Source organism: Bombina bombina, chromosome 4 (genome assembly GCF_027579735.1).
Source record: "Bombina bombina isolate aBomBom1 chromosome 4, aBomBom1.pri, whole genome shotgun sequence".
Classification (NCBI taxonomy): domain Eukaryota; kingdom Metazoa; phylum Chordata; class Amphibia; order Anura; family Bombinatoridae; genus Bombina; species Bombina bombina.
The window spans coordinates 488125044-488145244 of NC_069502.1; the positions used below are offsets into that span (position 1 = coordinate 488125044).

The 20201-nt window shown below is 36.4% G+C and overlaps 1 protein-coding gene across 9 annotated transcripts in view; it reads left to right on the top strand.

Annotated features, from left to right (window-relative positions):
* Positions 1-20201, top strand: part of MLIP (muscular LMNA interacting protein) — an 868816-nt gene that overhangs the window by 531808 nt on the left and 316807 nt on the right. For all 9 annotated transcript variants that reach the window (XR_008402011.1, XR_008402012.1, XM_053710391.1 and 6 more), the window contains one exon: positions 17290-18738. Coding sequence is in view for 7 of the 9 variants with exons in the window: in XM_053710391.1 (XP_053566366.1) it covers positions 17290-18738 (1449 nt within the window). In the remaining 2 variants the exon portion in view is untranslated. The remainder of the gene's footprint in view (positions 1-17289; positions 18739-20201) is intronic.

Below are 20201 nucleotides of genomic sequence, written 5' to 3' on the forward strand. Positions count from 1 at the left end.
CTGCTATTTTCCTGCGGCTGGAGTTTTGTCGTTAGAGCTCTAACGCTCACTTCAGAAACGACTCTAAATACCGGCGTTAGGAAGATCCCATTGAAAAGATAGGATACGCAATTGACGTAAGGGGATCTGCGGTATGGAAAAGTTGCGGCTGAAAAGTGAGCGTTAGACCCTTTAATCACTGACTCCAAATACCAGCGGGCGGCCAAAACCAGCGTTAGGAGCCTCTAACGCTGGTTTTCACGGCTAACGCCAAACTTAGTTTATTTTATAGGTAAGTATTTAGATTTAAATAGGAATATTTTAGTTTATAATATGAATTAGATTTATTTAATAAGAATTTAGTTAGGGGTGTTAGGGTTAGATAGAGTTAATATAGTTTATATAAATACTATAGTAACTATATTAACCCTAATATAATTAGGGTTAATATAGTTAATATATATAATGTAATAACTATTTTAACTATAATATACTTAGGGTTAATATAGATAATATAGCTGGCGGCGGGGTAGGTAGATTAAATTAGGGGTTAATAATTTTAATATAGATGGCGGCGGTGTAAGGGGTTCACATTAGGGGATAGATCAGTTAGATGGTGGCAGTTTTAGGGGTTCACATTAGGGGATAGATCAGTTAGATGGTGGCGGTTTTAGGGGTTCACATTAGGGGATAGATCAGTTAGATGGTGGCGGTTTTAGGGGCTCACAGTAGGGGGTTAGTTTATGTAGATGGCGGCGATTTAGGGGTTAAATACTTTATTAGGGTTTGCGGCAGGGGATCACGGTTGACAGGGAGATAGACAATGAGCATGCGTTAGGTGTTAGGTTTATTTTAGCAGATCGCGGTTGACAGGGAGATAGACATTGCGCATGCGTTAGGTGTTAGGTTTATTTTAGCAGCCAGTTTAGGGAGTTACGGGGCTCCAATAGTCAGCGTAAGGCTTCTTACGGCTGCTTTTTGTGGCGAGGTGAAAATGGAGTAAGATTTCTCCATTTTCGCCACGTAAGTCCTTACGCTGTATATTGGATACCAAACTGCCCGGGTTTGGTATACCTGCCTATGGCCCAAAAAACTACGGGCGACGGCAGAAATATACGCGGGTAAATTCTAGGTTACGCCGTATATAGGATACCAAACCCGCGCAAATATTGGCGTCTCCAGCTTTTGCGGGCGACAATTTTTATCGGATCGACCCCCAGGAGTGCATTGCTGCGCTTTAAACAAATGATACCAAAAGAACAAAGTAATATTTGGAATAGAAGTAAAATGAAATTTTAGATAATTATGTTATACATAAATCATAAGAGAAGAGATTTTGTTTAGGTCCCTTTAAAGATGAATGCATTGATTAGTACATAGCTGGAAATAAAGAAACATTCATCATGACTATATTTGAGTAAAGTACACATTTATTTAGGGAACATGTGGTAAATATGGGGATGAGGAGAGAGGGAGGGGAGTGGTATTCCATTTCTGATAATCTGTAACTGACAATCTTCAATCTGTAAAACATTAAAAGAAAACATGTGCATTAATAAAAAAAAACATATTATTAAATAACTAAAAGGTCGGGGGGCTGAGCCAGCAGCCAAAGCAATAAGATGTGTCTTTCTAGAGCTCCTGACGTTTGACCAAATAAATCATTATCTTAATCATATTAAGGAATCTTATACTCCAATATTTTTTGTTAATTGCACCTTGGAGCACAGGACAAATGATATAAGACATTGAAACAAAGCATTAGACCCCGCAATGGCACAACATTTTCTGGCTTGTTTGGATTGCTGCACGGAGTAAGCTGCCATTAAATGGAACACCTCCGCACCTTCATTACTACCAGAGATACATTTCCTATGGATTAACCTAGACTTTAGTTACACTATGGAGAGGCAAATTTCATCTAAGCTGCGCAGCTTACTACTCTCCTTGGACACCCAGCAACATGCACTCATTAGGGAACTGAGAGTGGCTGTGGGCCCGCAACAGGAGGTACTGACAGCATGTAAGACCGCAAAAGTTACTAGATATTATGCTCCAGACAAACCGACCTGGAAAGGAAAGGCACCTTAAGATGCAGAGGAAGTGTGCAATGCAGAAGCTCGGAGTCTTGAACCCAATATGGCGGAATCATCAGATCTCAGTAAGCAGCGCAGTCCCCTACAGCCCTCTACCATTGACGCAGGGCCTGCTCAACACAGCGCAGTACAAAACCGGAGCTATCTACCACAGACAAGAGAAATAGTAGCGGAGCCACAGCCTACTTTACCTGCGTGGGAACCTGGAAAGCATAGTATTGCTGATGGATCTGATACCGTCACACAGCAAAATGGTCTTCTTGCAGAGCCCTATATAATCACATATCAGAATGGTGAGGCCAACCTCTTGGTAGGCGGCAACAAGCTGATCAATGCTCTGAAGACTGAAGCCCAGACCCTAGCAGAACTGAGTGAGAGTGAAAGATCCCTACAACCCGCTGGAAGTGGTAATAAGCAGAGTACTTCAAAGGGGACATATAGTTCATGGGTCCTATTAATCTGTGGCATTCACAGGAAACATAAATATTTTGTTTTGTGGTGGTTTTTACATCAACTTAGCCAGACTTTATTGCTTTATACACTCAGACCTGATCAGCTACATAGGAGAGGTATGGGATGCTCTTTTGTTTTGTGCGACATAGGATGAGGAGAGGATGCAGTACTTCTTCTGTTAATTTTCCCTAAGACAGTTGAAGAACTTTATACATTTCCTGTTGCACTTTTAGTTACTTTCTAATTCTAGAGACCAACATTAATGGCGACATGTTTAAAATGTCTGATGTGGTGTTTGTTATGCACAAGTTGTATTTATATATTTACCCTTTGACTAGATTACCATGGTAATGTTTAAGGGAGTCCAATATGGGGTTACAATATGGGGATTTTTAATATAAATGCTCTAAGAAATTATCTGGAATATCCAGATACTTCACATCTAGATGCTACGCAGTCAGTCTTATATCTCTTGTATCCTAATTGATCCTCATAACTTTTGTACTGCTTTGCTTAAAACATTTGGGGAAAGCTCACATGAGTAATACCCTATTTATATATACCAAACCCCATAAGGGTTATAGTTCCACTGTGTTTTTTTACATACTACCCATGTTTAAAAGACAACTTGTTGGTAAAAACCATTCCTCTAAACTAACAACTTTCGCTTTTAGTATACTACTCATAATTCCCGGCCACCCTATTAAGGTATTCTCACTCGACTTCTGTTGTATGGGTCTTGCAGAGTTTTATTTTGTTTATTGTAGTCCTTGAACATGGTATATCAGAACTGACTAATGAGCATGTGCATGGGGGAAAAATTAATTCTTGTTCCTGAAATAATATATATTAGGTACTAACCCCATCACTACTATTTTCTTATCAATCACCTCTTTATTCCCTATTTATATAATACACTTGGTCCTAGTTATAAGTGGAGCTTATATTTCATAGCATTTGCCTACACATATTGAGAAACTATGGCGAGATTTATTTTGTGAAAGCCCATTTAAACACTGCTCCAAGCTGAGAATACCTAATTCAATCACCACTAATATATAAGCTTAATTACACTCCAGTATTGTTGCACAAGTATGCATAGTTTCTTTATTTACTATGTGACTCATATGCTTCTGCATGCGCTGCCAACTGGCTATTTATCAACTCGCCTAGCTCTCACATTAGAACAATTTATATATACAGCCTACCTGGGACTAATATACCTTCATTAGTATATATACTTCAGGGTCCACCCAACACCGTCACATAGGCTCTATTACAAATAAATGATAAGGTTCCATAGTTTACTATGCCATAGGTGTATAGTATTGAGCTAGGTGAACTGTAATTAAATTACACCTCTAGATAAGTAGCTATTCAGAGAATTGCCTTTTAATTTCCTTCCTTATTTAAGTTTCCCTTCATAGCCCTTGTATCCCACACAGCATACTCCACAACTGATTTACCCTTAAAAGGGACACTGAACCCAATTTTTTTCTTTTGTAATTCAGAGAGAGCATGCAATTTTAAGCAACTTTCTAATTTACTCCTATTATTATTATTTTTTCATTCTCTTGGTATCTTTATTTGAAAAGCAAGAATGTAAGTTTAGATGCCAGCCCATTATTGGTGAACAACCTGGGTTGTTCTTGCTGATTGGTGGATACATTCACCCACCAATAAACAAGTGCTGTCCATGGTACTGAACCAAAAATTGGCTGGCTCCTTAGCTTAGATGCCTTCTTTTTCAAATAAAGATAGCAAGGAAACAAATAAAAATTGATAATTGGAGTAAATTAGAAAGTTGCTTAAAACTGCATGCTCTATCTGAATCACGAAAGAAAAAATTGGGGTTCAGTGTCCCTTTAACCCTTTGAGTGCTAAGCACTTTCCCACCTGGGTGCTAAGATTTTTTTAATGTTTTTTTTTATTTTTTTATTTTTTGAACAATTTTTTTTTAACTTTTTTTATTTTTTTCAGACCCCCAAGACTTACACTGTTGGAAAGGTTAGGCGTTTACCTTTCCAATGGTGGGTCTGTAGCTGCTTAGATGCCTGAGATACAGGCTTCTAAGCAGCATGCCTCCTGCTCCTATACTAACATTGTTAAGTATAAATAAAGTTGCACGGTGACGTCATCACGTAATTGCGCGTGACATCACCACGCAAAACGGGAAGCCCCGGCTTTGCCTGTCACTCTACAGGCATGATCGCCGGGGTAGGAGCGGGTGGGAGCCCTCAGATCTCCCTCAAAGTGGGAGAGTGCTAGTGACGGCTCTGAGCCGTTATCAGCACCAGAGTGGGAAACTCTGTGACAGCTCAGAGCCGTCATTAGCACTCAAAGGGTTAAATAGCCCTGGAGTCTGTTTATTGTAACCTGTATAGGTGTATATACCATAATGTGCAGGGACACCTTCGATATTACTCCACATGCAACAGAACCTACCTCCCCCCCTTCCCCTTACATCTTTGTAGCGGTGCTTACCTGCTGAACCACCTCCCCTCCCCTCTTGCTCCTCAGCATATAGACCCAAGATTTTATTTAGCTAGTAGTACATCCTGATACTTTGTTGAAACATGTTTTTATCAGGACAATAGATTTGTAAGGGTCTTGTTAGTAGCTACAAAATATTTTACGTATCCTATATCAGCTGGCTCAGAAGCAACCAATATCATAGCTACCTTCACTTACAAATATATATATTTAAAGCGAGGTTTCCAAATTTCTGTTTAACAGCATGACTAATATTAACTCTGTACTGTTTCTCATTATTTGATTGTATCACTGTTTTGCTTAAATGTCTACTTATATATTGATGTCAAACCTCAATAAAAAACATTTAAACAAAATAACTAAAAGGTCTCATTACAATACTACAAAAGTACCTGAAAATAAATCTTGAAAAGTTTCAATTCTCTCCAAATGGGCATTGAGTGGTTGGGGATGACTAATAACATCAGGCTCAAATATTTCACCTGGTGGCTGTGGTGGTGGTGGAAGTAAATCGTTTAACATCCCATGCTCCTGTGCCATGTTATGTAGACAGCAACATGCCACTATGATTTTTATTGCATTTTCAGGACTGTATTGTAGATCCCCCCTGATCTGTCCAGGCAGCGAAAGTGCATTTTTAGAACACCAAACAGTCTTTCTATTATATCACGTGTTCTGATATGTGCTTCATTATATCTGTATTAAAACAACAAGAAATATGATTATAATATATAATGTGAAGACAAATCGAATACTAATGAGCTAACTACATTCATGGTTTGATCTTATCACTCTTTAAACCTTTTTACATATATAAATATATTTATATTCAAGCAAAAGTATTTATAACAGCTTCACTGATAATAGATGATTTGGATTTGGACTGTCCATTTAAAGGCACTCAGTACAACATTGTTATATCTGCGATAGAGTGATATATTTATACACACACACACAGGAGAAAAACAAGCAACACATGTATGTGTACAAACACAGATTATAGTGAGCACAACCTGGTTCTCCTTCAATGGTGTCCAAATTAATTTTTAAAGAGGATATGCAGAATCAGCTGAAATATGAATGCATATATATAATGCATATATATATAAACTCACATCTATAAATGACATAAAATAATGTTATGCATATGTCTTACTATGACATAGTTAATAGTGATCTTTTGAAATGATTACCATTTTATTTATTTAAACAATTAGACCCCCTTAGAAACATACATAAAGGATTATAAAGCAATGAAACAGAAAAATGACAAAACATTGGACACATAAAGGCATCGTAATATATTCATAAACACTTACCGAGGAGATGTCGTTCAGGCATTTGATTTGTCTCAAACAATCTCCACACACCAGAATTTCTCAGGATGTAGACATCATGGCTACTTCCTGGGAACCCTGCCACGACATTTAATATGCACATGTTTGCATTGCATATAATCTGCACATTTAAGGAGTGGAAGTGTTTGCAATTCCTAAATATTATCTCCCTGCGCACCGGGGGCCTAAGGCCAATGTGAATGCAGTCAATGACCCCAAGGACATTGGGTATGCCACCTAAAAGAAAAAAGTTCCTCTTAAAGGGACAGTCTAGTATAAATTAAACGTTCATTATTCAGATAGGAATTTTAATTTTAATCAACTTTCCAATCTACTTTTATCATCAAATTTGCTTTTTTCTCTTGGTATTCTTAGTTTAAACTAAACTTAGGTAGGCTCATATGCTAATTTCTAAGCCTTTGAGGGCTGCCTCTTATCACATGCTTTTTAAATCTCTTTTCAACACAAAGAGACAGAAAGTACACGTGGGCCATATAGATAACACTGTGTTCAGGCACAGGGGGTTATTTAAGATTTAGCACAAAACAATGCTAAATTTAAGACAATAGATAATAAACAGTCACAGTCATGTGATCAGGGGGCTGGAAGAAGGTTCCTAGATACAAGGTAATCACAGAGGTAAAAAGTATATTAATATAACTGAGTTGGTTATGCAAAACTGGGGAATTGGGTAATAAAGGGATTATCTATCTTTTAAAACAATAACAATTCTATGGTAGACTGTCCCTTTAACATCACGCCAGCCTTTGGGTGATGTTGGGGAAAAAATACATTTCTGGCAATTGTCATAAAGTCAATCAAGAACTTGTGAGAAATGCTTGGAAAAGGTGGATTTATGCACCTCAGTTACAATGCCCCCTGTTACCTGAAAGGATCCAGAAGCCAAAAAAACATAATTTATGTAAGAACTTACCTGATAAATTAATTTCTTTCATATTGGCAAGAGTCCATGAGCTAGTGACGTATGGGATATACAATCCTACTAGGAGGGGCAAAGTTTCCCAAACCTCAAAATGCCTATAAATACACCCCTTACCACACCCACAATTCAGTCTATACAAATTGCCAAGTAGTGGGGAAATAAAGAAAGGAGTATAAAGCATCAACAAAGGAATTTGGAAATAATTGTGCTTTATACAAAAAATCATAACCACCATATAAAGGGTGGGTCTCATGGACTCTTGCCAATATGAAAGAAATGAATTTATCAGGTAATTTCTTACATAAATTATTTTTTCTTTCATGTAATTGGCAAGAGTCCATGAGCTAGTGATGTATGGGATAGCAATACCCAACATGTGGAACTCCACAGAAGAGTCACTAGAGAGGGAGGGATAAAATAATAACAGCCATTTTCTGCTGAAAAAAATTAATCCACAACCCAAAATATAAGTTTATTCTCATAATGAAAAGAAAAAAAGTTAAACATAAGCAGAGGAATCAAACTGAAACAGCTGCCTGAAAAACTTTTCTACCAAAAACTGCTTCCGAAGAAGCAAATACATAAAAACGGTAGAATTTAGTAAATGTGTGCAAAGAAGACCAGGTTGCTGCTTTGCAAATCTGATCAACTGAAGCTTCATTCTTAAAAGCCCATGAAGTGGAGGCTGATCTAGTAGAATGAGCTGTAATTCTCTGAGGCGGGGCCTGACCCGACTCCAAATAAGCCTGATGAATCAAAAGCTTTAACCAAGATTCCAAGGAAATGGCAGAAGCCTTCTGACTTTTCCTAGAACCAGAAAAGATAACAAATAGACTAGAAGTCTTCCTGAAATCTTTAGTAGCTTCAACATAATATTTCAAAGCTCTTACCACATCCAAATAATGCAAGGATCTCTCCAAATAATTCTTAGGATTAGGACACTAAGAAGGGACAACAATTTCTCTATTAATGTTGTTAGAATTTACAACCTTAGGTAGAAATTTAAATGAAGTCCGCAAAATTGCCTTATCCTGATGGAAAATCAGAAAAGGAGATGCACAAGAAAGAGCAGAAGAGATGGCCAAAATAAACAACACTTTCCAAGAAAGTAGTTTAATGTCCAAAGAATGCATAGGCTCAAACGGAGGAACCTGTAAAGCCTTCAAAACCAAATTAAGACTCCAAGGAGGAGAGATTGATTTAATGACAAGCTTAATACGGACCAAAGCCTGTACAAAACAGTGAATATCAGGAAGCATAGCAATCTTTCTGTGAAATAAAACAGAAAGAGCAGAGATTCGTCTCTTTAAGGAACTTGCAGACAAACCCTTATCTAAACTATCCTGAAAAAACTGTAACATTCTAGAAATTCTAAAAGAATGCCAGGAGAATTTATGAGAAGAACACCATGAAATATGTCTTCCAAAATCGATAATAAATCTTTCTAGAAATAGATTTACGAGCCTGTAACATAGTATTAATCACTGAATCAGAGAAACCTCTATGACTAAGCACTAGGCGTTCAATTTCCATACCTTCAAATTTAATGATTTGAGATCCTGATGGAAAAATGGACCTTGAGACAGAAGGTCTGGCCTTAATGGAAGTGGCCAAGGTTGGCAACTGGACATCCGAACAAGATCCGCATACCAGAACCTGTGAGGCCATGCTGGAGCTACCAGCAGCACAAACGATTGTTCCATGATGATCTTGGAAATCCCTCTTGGAAGAAGAACCAGAGGCGGGAAGATATAAGCAGGTTGGAAACACCAAGAAACTGCTAATGCATCCACCGTTTCCGCCTACAGATCCCTGGAGAGGTACCTGGGTAGTTTCTTGTTTAGATCGGAAGCCATTATATCAATTTCTGGAAGACCCCAAATCTGAACAATCTGAAAAAAACACATCTGGATGGAGTGACCACTCCCCCGGATGTAAAGTCTGACGGCTGAGATAATCCACTTTCCGATTGTCTATACCTGGGATATGAACCGCAGAAATTAGACAGGAGCTGGATTCTGCCCAAGCAAGTATCCAAGACACTTCTTTCATAGCTTGGGGACTGTTAGTCCCACCCTGATGATTGACATATGCCACAGTTGTGATATTGTCTGTCTGAAAACAAATGAATGGTTCTCTCTTCAACAGAGGCCAAACCTGAAGAGCCCTGAAAATAGCACAGAGTTCTAAAATATTGATTGGTAATCTCGCCTCTTGAGATTTCCAAACCCCTTGTGCTGTCAGAGATCCCCAGACAGCTCCCCAACCTGAAAAACATGCATCTGTTGTGATTACAGTCCAGGTTTGATGAACAAAAGAGGCCCCTTGAATTATACGATGGTGATCTAACCACCAAGTCAGAGAGAGTCGAACATTGGGATTTAAGGATATTAATTGTGATATCTTTGTATAATCCCTATCACCATTTTAAAAGTTGGCACTCTTACATAACGATTCAAAATTTTCAGATCCAGAACTGGCCTGAATGAATTTTCTTTCTTTGGGACAATGAATAGATTTGAATAAAACCCCAGACTCTGTTCCTGAAACGGAACTGGTATGATTACCCCTGAAAGCTCCAGGTCTGAAACACACTTCAGAAAAGCCTGAACCTTTACTGGATTTACTGGGATGCGTGAGAGAAAAAATCTTCTCACAGGAAGTCTTACTCTGAATCCTATTCGGTACCTTTGAGAGACAATACTCTGAATCAATTGATTCTGGACAGAATCTGCCCAAATGTTTTGGAAGAATCTTAATCTGCCCCCTACCAGCTGAGCTGGAATGAGAGCCACACCTTCATGTAGACTTGGGGGCTGGCTTTGATTTCTTAAATGGTTTGGATTTACTCCAACTTGAAGAAGGTTTCCAATTGGAACCATATTCTTTGTGGGAAGGATTAGGTTTCTGTTCCTTATTTTGAGGAAAGGAACGAAAATGCTTAGAAGCTTTAGATTTACCCTTAGGTCTTTTATCCTGAGGCAAAAAAACTCCTTCCCCCCAGTGACAGTTGAAATAATCGAATCCAACTGAGAACCTGATGACTTATTACAGAGATTTAACATCAATTTTGATGATATCAAAAATGGCATCACAGATAAAATGATTAGCATGTTGAAGCAAGCGAACAATGCTAGTAAAATCTGGATACATTTCCTGTTGCTAAGCTTTCTAACCAAAAAGTTGATGCAGCTGCAACATCAGCCATAGAAATGGCAGGCCTGAGAAGATAGCCAAATATAAATAAGCTTTCCTTAGATAAGATTCAAGTTTCCTATCTAAAGGGTCTTTAAAAGAAGCACTATCTTCCATAGGAATAGTAGTACGTTTAGCAAGAGTAGAAATAGCCCCATCAACTTTGGGGATCTTTTCCCAAAACTCCAATCTAACTGCTGGCAAAGGATACAATTTTTTTAAACCTTGAAGAAGGAATAAAAGAAGTACCAGGCCTATTCCATTCCTTAGAAATTATATCAGAAATAGCATCAGGAACTGGAAAAACATCTGGAGTAACCACAGGAGGTTTATAAATAGAATTTAAACGTTTACTAGTTTTAATATCAAGAGAACTAGTTTCCTCAATATCCATTGTAATCAACACCTCTTTTAACAAGGAACAAATATACTCCATTTTAAATAAATAAGTAGATTTGTCAGTGTCAATATCTGAAGAAGGATCTTCTAAATCAGATAGATCCTCATCAGAGGAGGATAATTTAGTATGTTGTCGGTCATTTGAAAACTCATCAACTTTATGAGAAGTTTCAAAAGATCTTTAATATTTATTAGAAGGCGGGATGGCAGACAAAGCCTTCTGAATCGCATCAGCAATAAAATCTTTTATATTCACAGGTATATCATGTACATTAGATGTTGAAGGAACAACAGGCATTGTACTATTACTGATGGACACATTATCTGCATGTAAAAGCTTATCATGACAACTATTACATACCACAGCTGTAAATATAATCTTCACAAATTTAGAACAAATGCACTTAGCTTTGGTAGAACTGTTATCAGGCAGCAGGGTTCCAACAGTGGTTTCTGAGACAGGATTAGATTGAGACATCTCACAAATGTAAGAGAAAAAACAACATATAAAGCAAAATGATCAATATCCTTATATGGCAGTTTCAGGAATGGGAATAAAAGCAAGCAGTATAGCCCTCAGACATAGAAAAAGGCAAGAGGCATATAGGAATGGGGTTTTAAATAATGAAATTGTTTGGCGCCTAATATGACGCACAACGCAAACTGAAAATGTTTTTGCGCTAACAACATCCGTAAATGACACACTCGCGACATTGTAGATGCAACTTTGTGCAAGGAACTTGGCATCAACTAAGACACTGGAAATGACGAATTTGCGTCATCGGACGTACCTTCGTGCCAAAAAAATTCTCGCGCTAAGAATGACCCAATAAACTTTTTCATTTTGCGCCCTCGTGAGCCTAATTTTGCCCGTGAAATTTAATGAAAAAGCAGTCAATTGAGAAAAGACTATACCCCAGGTAAGAAAATTTTTCCCTAAATATGTTTTTTACCAAATATGTAACTGATAGTCTGCAAAAGGAAATCCACATAAACCTGACTCATGGCAAATATAAGTACAATGCATATATTTAGAACTTTATATTAATGCATAAAGTGCCAAACCATAGCTGAGAGTGTCTTAAGTAATGGAAACATACTTACCAAAAGACACCGATCCACATATAGCAGATAGCCAAACCAGTACTAAAACAGTTATCAGTAGAGGTAATGGAATATGAGAGTATATTGTCGATCTGAATAAGGGAGGTAGGAGATGAATCTCTATGACCGATAACAGAGAACCTATTAAATAGATCTCCCACAAGGAAAACCATTGCATTCAATAGGTGATACTCCCTTCACAACCCTCTGACATTCACTGTACTCTGAGAGGAATCAGGCTTCAAAATGCTGAGATGCGCATATCAACGTAGAATCTAAGCACAAACTTACTTCACCACCTCCATAGGAGGCAAAGTTTGTAAAAACTAAATTGTGGGTGTGGTGAGGGGTGTATTTATAGGCATTTTGAGGTTTGTGAAACTTTGCCCCTCATGGTAGGAATATATATCGCATATGTCACTAGCTCATGGACTCTTGCCAATTACATGAAAGAAATTAAGTGCCCCTAGTAACTTGATCATTCCAGGGACAGTCCTGCTTGAATAGCCCTGGCTTTTCACCCTGTCTTGCAACAGGGCATATAACTGATACATTTTCTCCCTGGTGAGCCTGAAACTTTCAAACACCTGCTGCTCATTCAGGGTTTCTATATCCAGCCTCACTCTGGGGATGTCAGGTCTACGCTATCTAACTTCAGCATTCTCAGCTTCTCTCTCACCCTGCATTTTGAAATATCTGTTCTGAGGTTAGGCTAGGTGTGGTCTTCTTAATAGCTGTGTGTTGCTGGTTAACATATATGAAACTGGTGATTGCAATGAATAACATGTGGGGGGGTGCTTATCTTCATTTCATCTAATCCTTAATTTAATTAATACTTACTCATGACTTTTACTTTTGACATAAACTATAATTTCAACATATATGTAGTTACATATCAGAAATTCAAAGACACTGAACGTAGTTAGAATATTTTTTTATTTAAATATATCAGCGTTTAACATAACATTTAAAAGTAATTATTGTAATTATACGATTTATATAGGTCAAATATATATATACAATTATCATACATATATACATGTAGACGAAGATTATTATTAGCTATAATTATATTTATAAATGTATTTAGAATATATATATAGCATCCCTGGGCAAAGGTTGCATTTGGAATAGGTAGATGTATCCTTGCATCTATTTTTCTATGTACATACATATTGATATTTCTATGAAAACATAGGTGCAAATATTCCTATACATAGGACCAATAAATGTAGAATATATAATGTGAGATATAATTCCTTGAGAAAGGGGCGGAGTCCCGAAACGCGCGTCGGAACGGTCAGACGCCACCGCTGAGACCTGTCTATCCTGCTGTCCGAGCCACAGAAATTGTGAGGTGAGACTATAATTCTACATTGGAGGGTCCTAATAACCACACTGAAGATACACGGCGAGATCCGAGTCTCACGGTATCACCTAGAAAGTGCACATACACTGAAGGAGGTAACACTGTTATCCATTTATTTTCCTTGATTTGAACAAGCCAAAGGCTATAAGCTGCCATGAGGGTATGAGATACTCGCAGCTCTTGCAGAAGCTAATTTTGGGCTATATTATATGATACCGTGAGTGAAGTTGTAAGAGAGTGTGTGTTTGGGCCGAAGTTACGTTCATAGCTCCCCACTATACGTTATGTGGCCAGAAGCAGGGCAGGTTGGAGGGACATTTGAACCGTAACATTGATACAGCTACAAGATATGTCACTGAGGTCTCTGTAGGAATTACCCATTATGGATTACAATTGCTGTAACACGTTGTGTTTTCTGTGACTGTCCTTATATATTGGCAACAAGAAATTTGCCTATGTTTTCAAGTGATCACACACTGTTACAGTTGGAGTACCTGCAACATAACGAGACATTCTTGTTCGAGGAGTACCTGCAACATAACGAGACATTCTTGTTCTATATAATATCATAGAGTTACAGATTGAGGGGACACTCTTTAGGGTTCTAACATTAATAGAGTCCTGGTTTGGTGGTGTCTATTCACACTCCCTGGGGACGCCCTGGGAGTGATAGTGAAGTTTTCACTTTTGGTACTATTATTATTTTTTCTTGATTTTTACGTTTTATATTTTGTGCTGATTGTTGGATATGGATGTGTTTGGTGGATGGGGTATGTGTGGATATGAATGAACTTACATCAGACGTTTCCCCTATGTTTTTTATGATTGCATAGTGTGAAAGATAACACTAGAACATATCCTTTGTTGAAGAATAAAAACTTCTTTATTCTAAGACTCATTGGCTGGGATTCTTGATTTTTTTTTTTATTTTTTTTTTTAGTAGAATATATAATGTTATTTGTACATTGAAACACTCATAAATGTTTTTGTGATTTGCAATTTCAATGAGGAACAGGCCTCAAAAAGCTCCCTTTTCCTCCTTTACACCTAGTTGAGATGGGTGTAATATTTCTCAATGTATCGACAGCCTCCAACAGTGTATTAACAGTTAGCGCTTTCATTGGATACCTGGTATAATTTATCGATTAATGACTTCTATTACTTTCTATGGAACGAGAAGATATTCGGCTGCCGACATTGAGGTATAACGCGACATTGGAAACAGTCGATAAATGATATTGCTTCCGACAGCATATTTAACGGTTTGCGAGTGCTCGCAAACCTAATTACAGCTCAATGGAAGCGAGCTCTTTGTGTTTTGAAGCCACAACCTAATAAAATGGGTTGACCTTATAGGTAATCAGATCTCATTACTGTATCACATTGTATACATATACCCGCTTCTTTATCTTATATCTGTCCATAAACCAATCACCAATACTTGTAGAGAACAATAGAAAATTAACATTTTATTACCTTATCTCTTCTATAACCCACTGGGAGTGTAATTTCTTCTACTGGCTGTGTTAACACAGCTTGGCCTTGAGGCTAAAAACGTTTAGGATTGGTGGGGATACCACAGGCTAAATAAACTATTTCAAATGCCAATATAACGGTAATTGAAATACTTGTAAACAATTTAATACACTCCAGCAGCTAAGCAGCATTGGGAACAAATTAAAGGGGAGAACATTTTTGAGTAAACTGTCCCTTTAAAGGTTAAACTACAGTTGGAGTGCAAATTTGCACTGTTGTTTTTTACCATGTGCACGTATTACAAGTTGAAAGTAAGAAGAATGCAACTTTGTGGTCACATCTTCACACTTAAAAGGGCGCAAACCGCAATTGCAAATGCATAATCCCATTTCCCAATAGACTTTAATGCAGCCTCCTTCTCATGCCAGAATAATAACAGCCACAGCTTGCGCAACCCTGATCACAACAACACATTACCATATATGTATATGAATCTATACACATATATTTATGTGTTTAATGTTTATATATGTTTTGAAATACAAATATACAAATATAAATACATAAATATATGTATACATTAATATACTTATACATTTATGGACAAACAAATAGGAATAAATGTGTTCCTCTGGATCTCTATGTAACAGCAGTTTTGGAAAAAAAAATTTTTTAACTGACATCTTGTAACTTTGAGCCCTTATAGCTTTTTTGCAATGTTTTTCAATAAAAGTTTATAATAACTTTATAATAGACAATGTTAACATGAGTGTTACTGTAATGTTACATGTATTTTTTTATGTTTTGTGACACTTTTTTGTCACTTAATCGGAGGTATGAGGTTGCAGTGTTTGCTTGTGAGTAAAATTATCTCTCTCTCTCTCTCTCTCTCTCGTTAAGTTTTATTTTGAAAGAGCAATGAGTGCTGACTTCTGTACTACTATATATATTATATATATACAATATCTGGATACATAATTTGCAAAGATTAGAAGACATAATTTATAGTGTTGCCTTAATATATATATATATTTTTTTGTTTTTTTACTCAAAAGTTTTCTGTTTTTTTAAATAGTTACTGCATCATCCATATAGACCCAGCCTGAAATTCCATAGACAATCATTTTGTATAATTAATTTCAGAGTGTTTCGTCTAAGTCATTGAAACCAATTTGATTCTTCTTTTTCAACGCTCTCTCTGCACCATCATTATAATTAATATTTATTTAATCACTGTCTCAGACCCCTTGTCTTCACTCAACCTCTTAATCTTAGCTATCTCTCAGAGGCCATCTCCTCACGCAGCTTTTCTTCACTCATCCCTTAATCAGACTACTTGCCCTCACTTTCTGGAAAATAGCCAAGATCACATACAAATCAGTATGATACAAATATCAGTGATGTACCTTGGTGGGTTATCAATTCAACTAATGCACTTTGAATAGGTAAAAATATTATTGATGAGTAGATAATGATGATTTATCATGGCAAACAACTAAACGTTTACATTCTAGGCCAGAGATACTAAAAGATTACATTCTAGGCCAGAGATAGTTCCTTCTACATATTTTGTTTTGCATAATTATGTTTTGGCTTTATTTTATTTATGTGCTTTATGAATTAACAAAGTTAATATGCTGGCTCTAATTTTTATAAAGGGGCTTCATAATCAAAACAGCCAAGTTTGGTCACTTTGGTTCATTTTAAATATTTTGCTGAGTCTATTTTAGCCAATTCACTCTTTATATTTTTTGTAATACGAGCTATATAAGGTAAAGAACTCCTTTTGTGTGCCTAATGTTACACATCCATATTCAAATCTTATTAAGTAAGGAACACATTAGAATATTGTACATACAGAAAAAAAACTAGGGCTCAGATTACAAAAGTAGTGCTATCAATATTGTGGGCCCGCGCTATGAATAGCACACAATCTGGTATTACAAATGAAGGATTTAAAAATGACCAGAAAATATGTTTAGCACATGCTTTACCCTGTATATAAATATGAAATAAAAGTAACATTTTCTATTGAGTTAAGAATAAAGTTATTAGCACACTTAGGCTTAGCGCACCTTTGGGTTAGTGCTCAAGCGGAAGTCAGAGATGCGTCCTATATTTAGCTCAGTCATGCTATTCAACCTCCAGATGTTAGCGTGCCTGAGGCTTTTACTGAAGCACTACTTTTTTACTTTCAGCTTGTAATAAGAGTGCAAGAGCATTACTGATTTAAATTTAGGAGTGCTAAATCTCAACAATGCTATTTTTTTTTTGCTCCCCACTTGTAATGTGGGCCTTTAATCTTAAGAATTAGGAAAAATCACTAATTGAATATGAATAAATCAAAGTTCTTAAAAACATTTTTTTTTGTTAAAATATTGAATCATATACTGATAAATTTAACAAAGCTGATTTACTAAATTGTTGTTTCTTTTTTCTCTGCAGCTGAATTCTTGTGTAACAACTGCCGATTATGGTCCATATAACTCCAAAGATTCATACTCATTAAATCAACAATTTAAATGTTTGAATTATCAAATACCTGGAAGGCATGAATATGTTATATGCAACTCTCCTGCAAATATAAAAGATACGACTACCAAGAATAGCTTTCCTAATTCCAATAAACTCTTGCCAATCACATCGCCATTACTAAACATACCAAATACAAATATGGCAAGTTTTTCAATCCCTACTCAGATGAAAGTATCAGATACCTCTACTGTCAATACCAAAATATCTTCTCCTGATACTTGTTATAGGTCAAAAGCAATGTCTCCTTTACCAGTACAAGTAATAAAGCATTCTCTTAGTCCTAGCCCTACCCCCCTTCAGTCTAAGTTTTATGGTTCATCTTCAACAATAAGTAGTGTAAATGATCTCAGCCGCCCAATGTCTCCTGCAAGGTCAGAGATAGTTTCCCCTGTGCCATCACGACTTTCTTATTTAACTTCTCTACTAAGATCTGAAAACATAAACCGAAAATTTTGTCAAGGATTCTATCAATTTAATCCAGATAGAAAAAAATCAAGTGAAATGAGGTCTACAGGAACATGTATTTTACCAAGGAAATCATTTTCATGTTTTTCTCTACATAATCCACAGCAGACAAATATAGAATGCTCTCAAAGAAAGGACGCCCATCAATATAAAATACTGTCCTCTGCTTCAGAATCAAATATTAAAGATGCTGATAATGAAATATCAAAGCCTATTACTACACTGTCCCCAGATTCAGTTCACTTCAAGGAATCTAAAAGTGTTTTATATTCACGAAGTGGAACTTTGTCTCCTTCTTCACAATTACAGTCACCATATTCTTCTAAAGAAAATATAGCTCCACTTAACCTTAAACCACCTTTAATGAAAGATACACATAAACCACTGAAAAAGCATTCAGTTACTGGAAAATCAAAAAATGTTTCATTGTTCCCTTCAACTATATTGCCTTCAAATCGCTCTAATTCACTTCCTTACTTGACAAGTCAAAGACAAAATGTGCCATTGAATTCAAAGGAAAATGAGAATTATAGTGATTTTATTATCTCATCTCTGATTACACCAAGGAGTTCTGCAGCACATAACCATTTTGCAAGTAAACATAGAACATCACCCCCCTCTAGGAACATTATAGATGGATCCAGTTTTCCAAATCAAAACTTTAAGACTTGTGACTTGTCTCTCAGTTCAAGAATGAGTTCAGACCTGGATAATTCAAAGACATTACAGACAAATTACAAATCGTTTTCCAGCTCAGTCAACAATGAGGAATTAAAAAGAAAACCTGAGAATGTTTGTAGGTTACCTGATTATAGACAGTCACTAAAGTCAGAAGCCAGTGAGTTGTCATCAACTTACACACCACTGCAATGTTTCCAAAATGAAAGTACAAAGGTATTTCTCTTTCTTATATGCATGTTCACTATATAATATTAATATAGTTTAAATGAATGCTGCATGTTCTAAAAGCCTTTATAAATTACAACATACATCAATTCTGGCAATTAGATTGAGCCAGCTATTTTACATGTGGTTTTTTTTTTAAGATAAGGTTAGCCACATTCATTGGGACATATTTATCAAGCTCCATAATCAAGAAGTTAATCAAGAAGTTATGAAGCAGCGGTCTAAAGCACACTGGTCCATAACTTGTCGGCCTGCTTTGAGACGGCGAACAGAAATCAAACTGATCAAATATGATTGGGTTGATTGACACCCCCTGCTAGTGACCAATTGGCCGCAAATCTGAGGGGGCAGCATTGCACTAGCAGTTCACAAGAACTGCTGGTGCAATGATAAATGCCGACAGTGTATGCTGTCGGCATTTATCTATGTTCCACAATGTGCTGCGGACATGATACGCTACTTTTACTCAGAAAATTGGTAAATAGGCCCCATTATGTTAGTATCACATATTTGTTTTGCTGACGTCAATTAAGGAAATATATGTATCAGGTTTAGTTTTGGGAAAGTCTGCAGTGTGCATTTTCAGTTCTGAGAATTAGAAAACTTACAAAAGTATATTGCAAAGTTGTTTCACTATGCATAATTAAACATTTTTGATAATAAAATGTCAAGGTGTTTACTGTTTCTTTAATATCTATGCAAACATAGTCACATCACATATCATCTGTGGGACTATTGTAATTAGGAGTCTTTGTATGAGTATGCTGTCTCTTAAGCAAAGGTGTCTGGTAATATATGTAAGATATTCTTGTTGTCTTAATAACAGGTCAGAGTCAAAATACTATTTTATGGAGACATGTAACTCAATTAAATTTACATCAAGTATATCAGACATAGAGTATTATTTAAATATGTTAAAAAAAAATTGTTTGCATGAACATGGTAAGTTAAAGATCCATAAAGTGACTTAAATATAGTAAAACGTCTGAAAAGTAGCCTGATGATTGAGATGGTGGTTTATCATTATTGATACATAATGAACTTTTATGACAGAGTCAAAGTTGGAGTTGGAGAGTTAAAAAATTAGGGAGTTGGATGTTTTGTGTTCTTACTCCACAGTCCTGTTAATAATTACTTACCAGGAATAATATATTTAGGGCCAGATTATGAGTAAAGCGCAAAAGTTTCCTCGCAAGCGATATCAGATTTTCACGATCGTTTGCACACAGGTTAAATTGCACTGGTATTTCAAATTGAAAACAAACTTAATTGCTTGTGCGCAAATGCGATGTACGCTAGAATAATTACTGCGGCTCAGAGCTCTGGTTAACTGATTCACAAAGCAAAAATACATTAGAAAGTACAATTATAATCATAGTAAAACCATCTAATAAAAGTTATTTTAAAAAAAATATTTCACACAAACGTTATAAAGGCTCAAAGATATGAGG